Source organism: Triticum dicoccoides, chromosome 2B (assembly GCF_002162155.2).
Source record: "Triticum dicoccoides isolate Atlit2015 ecotype Zavitan chromosome 2B, WEW_v2.0, whole genome shotgun sequence".
NCBI lineage: Eukaryota > Viridiplantae > Streptophyta > Magnoliopsida > Poales > Poaceae > Triticum > Triticum dicoccoides.
This window is the reverse complement of record NC_041383.1, coordinates 139,328,635-139,332,869: the sequence shown is the minus strand read 5'-3', so window position 1 is coordinate 139,332,869 and position 4,235 is coordinate 139,328,635. Positions and strand designations below refer to the sequence as shown.

At 49.1% G+C, this 4,235-nt stretch overlaps 1 protein-coding gene across 1 annotated transcript; it reads left to right on the top strand.

Annotated features, from left to right (window-relative positions):
• Positions 1 to 212: 212 nt before the first annotated feature.
• On the top strand, positions 213 to 984 carry LOC119367393 (zinc finger A20 and AN1 domain-containing stress-associated protein 12-like). Its single transcript, XM_037632914.1, has one exon. The coding sequence runs from the start codon at positions 319 to 321 to the stop codon at positions 781 to 783; it is 465 nt and encodes a 154-aa protein (XP_037488811.1). The 5' UTR covers positions 213 to 318; the 3' UTR covers positions 784 to 984.
• The last annotated feature ends 3,251 nt before the right edge of the window (positions 985 to 4,235 follow it).

Below are 4,235 nucleotides of genomic sequence, written 5' to 3'. Positions count from 1 at the left end.
ACGTAAAGCACCTTACGTTGACACTAGTCTTGGGTATCATCGAAGGAGGTCTTGCAACTGCTTCCCTTCCGATAGAGATACGGTTAAGGAAGCCGAAAAGGGACATACTGGAACGTTCTAGAGCACGTCTCGGAGTTCTTCTGGTCACGCCCGACCGATTCTTTTATAAGCCACAGAAGGATGCCCTCGGGGCCTCGTCAACAAATCACCCACGCACGACGCAAGCAGCCAACGCGAGATTCAGATACTCCCGTAATACGCGAACGCGAGACGATTGATCCTCGATCGGTTTCTTTTCGATCAGATCAGCGGTGCTACATGGCGCACGGGCAGGAGTCTTCGACGGAGGCCGCCGCCGGTGGGGATGCGCCACTGTGCGCGAACGGCTGCGGGTTCTACGGGAGCGAGGCGACCAAGAACATGTGCTCAAAGTGCTACCGCGACCACCTCAAGGCCGGAGATGTGGCTGCCCCCGCCATCGAAGGGAAGCTCACGTTCGACGACCTCATCCTCGCTTTCAAGAAGTCGGTGAGCCTGCAGGACTCTACCGCTGGACCGGGGGCCGATGCGCCAGCGAAGAAGTCGGCGCCAACCAGGTGCATGGCGTGCAAGAAGAAGGTGGGGCTGCTGGGGTTCGCTTGCCGTTGCGGTGGCACCTTCTGCTCGCTGCACCGCTACGTCGACGGGCACGCGTGCAGCTTCGACTACAAGAAGGTCGGCCGTGAGCAGATCGCGCAGCAGAACCCTCTCGTCGCGCCGTCCAAGCTCCGCAACAAGATTTGAAGGCAGGAGGAGTTGAAAAACATCTGTGCAGTTGTAGTTTACTCATTGGCTTCACTGTCTCTCCTACTTGATCTTTCAAGCACTAGCTCCATAAGTTGAAGAGGAGCGACCTCGATCTTACTTGTTCATAGTGGCCTATTACTGTGTACCATCATGTTATTCCATTAGTCATCCATGTATATATCTTGTTCCTTCGTTTTCCGACTGAGTCCAAGTGAATCATATCCTCTTTTATTTGTTTGTATTCCCAATTTGGCATACAAGGTGACTATCATACAGGAGACTGCAGTTTTCATAAGAGTAACTGTAACCGGACGTGGCAAATCTGTCCCCTAGACGTCTAACTACGGACCGAGCTGGACAACCCTTCATATGTCATGACGCGCAACTGCACTCCTCATACCAAAACTCAAAAATGCATGCACATCCATCATACACATGAATACTACAAGATCATCGAATAGTTCCACAATTCAAATATAGTACAAACATAATATACATATATTTAACTCAAATGGTAAGTGCCACGCGTGTGGCACGAAGCACTCCGGCCCTAATTTTTTTAACTAAAGTTGTCATCCGAAAAGAAAAAACAAATAAAGAAACTAAACTTACCATCCGAGAAAGCTGTCATGCTCTTGACAACTAAACCTGCCATCCCCGCGTCACTAAACTTGCCATTAAAACGTTCGGAGTTGTGTTTGTGCCACACGTGTGGCACTTATCAGGGTAAACATGAAATTTATTTGAAAACTTATTTGAAGTGCACAATTCAAACATTAAACTCCTTGGTTTTCATTATGGATCTACATATGTTCCACAAGATCATCAAGTAGTTGCGCGTGCACCTGTTCATCTCGAAGATTTTGATGCATCTGCAAAAAATCCATAGTATGATCTACATCTTGCTTCGGGAAGTGGATTTGTTCTTCAGGCTTCTCAGAGCCTAAAAGAATTGCTCGGGCTGAGCAATTTGTTAAACACATAGAGGGCAAGGTGCGGTTCCAGAAGAGCCGAACGTACTGCGGTGGCATCCAGAGCTAGGGGAGGGTTGACGCGGACGAGGGTGAAGAGAGGAGAGGAAAATTGTTGGTCCTGCAAAGTCATAGGGGGGAGGGGGGGGGATTTGGTGGAATTTCTGGTTGGTCATGTCTGTCAGATCCAACATGACGGACGCGCCCGAGCGCGTAGGTCTCCACATATGTGCCCCTGATAAGCTACATATATGAAGTGTCGGTCAACCTGAATATATAGAGCTGATTTGAGGAATCCGGCTGTATCATAATTTTGTGACCGGTCCCGGACAAGATCGTCCGCCCAAATGTATAGTTTGAGGATTCGGGCTGTGGATGCTCTATGTTCGGGCATAGACCTAGCTAGTAACGGATGATTAAAAGTTGCACGATGTCTCACCAAGGTCAGCAACTTGTATTTCTCAATTACTTCAATATTAAACATCCACGGTATTATTATTTTTTGAGCTGCATCCACGGTATATTGGTATTGAGAGGGTTTGCTAGAGCCACCATTGCATTATTCGTAAAAAGAAAAGCCACCATTGCATATTTGTTTTTTGTTCTCTGTCTTTGTTTGTACTATTGAAAATGGTGGCGCTGATTGGCTAGCCGTCCAAGATTCTCAATATAGTTGATGGTGCCATAACTTATTCTATTTTATAATGCTAGAAAAGCGATCCTATCTCCGTGATGGATGTGGGGAGCTGGCCATCCAACCGCATACCTTAAATGTTTGCCTTGCTCTGCATAGTTGATGGTGCCATGACTGCATCTTGGACACAATCTCCTAAAATGGGCACATTATTTATCTATAGACTGGTTTCTACATGTGCACAGACATGGATGTGGGGAGCTGGCCATCCAACCGCATACCTTAAATGTTTGCCTTGCTCCGGCCAATTTTATTTCATATGCATAAAAATGTTACAAAATTAAAGCATGGTGTTCACAGCGCCCAGTCACAACCAAAAAGAGATGAATCTTTATAGTTTTTACATGTGTGCGATCAATTTGGCGGTCCATATAAAAGACGGTATTTTTGCCGTGCCCGACTGGTTGTCTGAGCCTCCTCGCTCACTCTGCCACCAGTTACTCCTCACCATCCACTTCCTTCTCAGTCATCTCCATCCGGATCGAGGAGCACTTCTGGATGGATGTTATAGATATTCTGAAAATTCGTACCTCTCCACGGAATACATAAGACTTTATTGGCTGGTTTCCGGACCTCGCGGTATTTTCATGGTTAAATCGGCGTACAGGCTAGCTACAGAATCACATGATGATATTCATGTATGTGGTGCTAGCAGTAACAGGCCGGATGGCGACCAGACAATTTGGACTTCTATATGGAAGTCTCAGGTCCTTCTAAAGATGCACATATTAGTATGGAAGGCGAGTGGAGCATTAGCTACTAATTTGGGAAAGGTTCAACGTCATATACCAGCTCGCAGTTCATGTCCGGTATGTGGCAAGGAGAAAGAGAGTAGCTTTCATGCCCTTATAAAATACATGCATGCTGAGTCTGGGAATGTCTACGCAAAATTTGGCCATTACCTGATGATGCTCTACTAATTGAATCAGAGTAAATTGCAAAAAACCACCACATTGAAGGCAAGATTTGCGAAAACCACTACAATACATTTTTTTTGCAAAAAACACCGTGTCTTCGGTAATCTTTTTGCAGAAAGCACTGATCGGCGTATTTGCCTCTATTGAGCGTGTTTATGACAGGTGGGGCCCGTTTTCTGCTTGCGTGGCCTAACTTTTTGCAATTTATGGGTTTTAATCTAAAATTACAAATAGACCCTAGAATTTTACAAACATACCCCTAAATCAAAAATGAAAAACGCAATTAGCCCCAATGCTCCTCCTCCGCGGTGGAACTGCTCCTCCCGACGGGGTTCTGGATCGGGGTCCTCCCCGATGCTTCGTTCCATGGTGGGCGGGGCTGCTGCAGTTCGCCGTGGTGGGCGCCGCCGGCCTGCCGCCCGTCAGCTGCATGCGCAAGTCGTTTCGGTGCATCTGCTGCCGCCGTCGAGGAATGGCAGGCATGTCCCGTTCCCGGCCGAGATAAGGGTAGCTGTTGTTGTGCCCAGGTCGACGTACAGGCCGCCGCTGCCACACCCAGGTCGACGAAGAAGGCCGCGCCGCACCAGTCCCGACCTGGCCGAGGCAAAGGCCCGGGCGCCATCACCGTTGCCACACGTAGTTCGAGGCAGAGGACGCCGCCCATCCCGGCCCTGACCACCGCCATGTTGGAGCTCCTGAACAGCTCTCCGTCGTCCGGGGGCGGTGCAGCACCTCGAGCGCCGGCCGCCGGCGCACCTTCCGGCATGCTAGAGCTCCCAATCGCCCGTTGCGGTTACTCGATCCCCAATGGCCCAATCAAGCCGATGCGGCCACTCCCTCACTGCCGGCGGCCCCTACCCGGTGAGG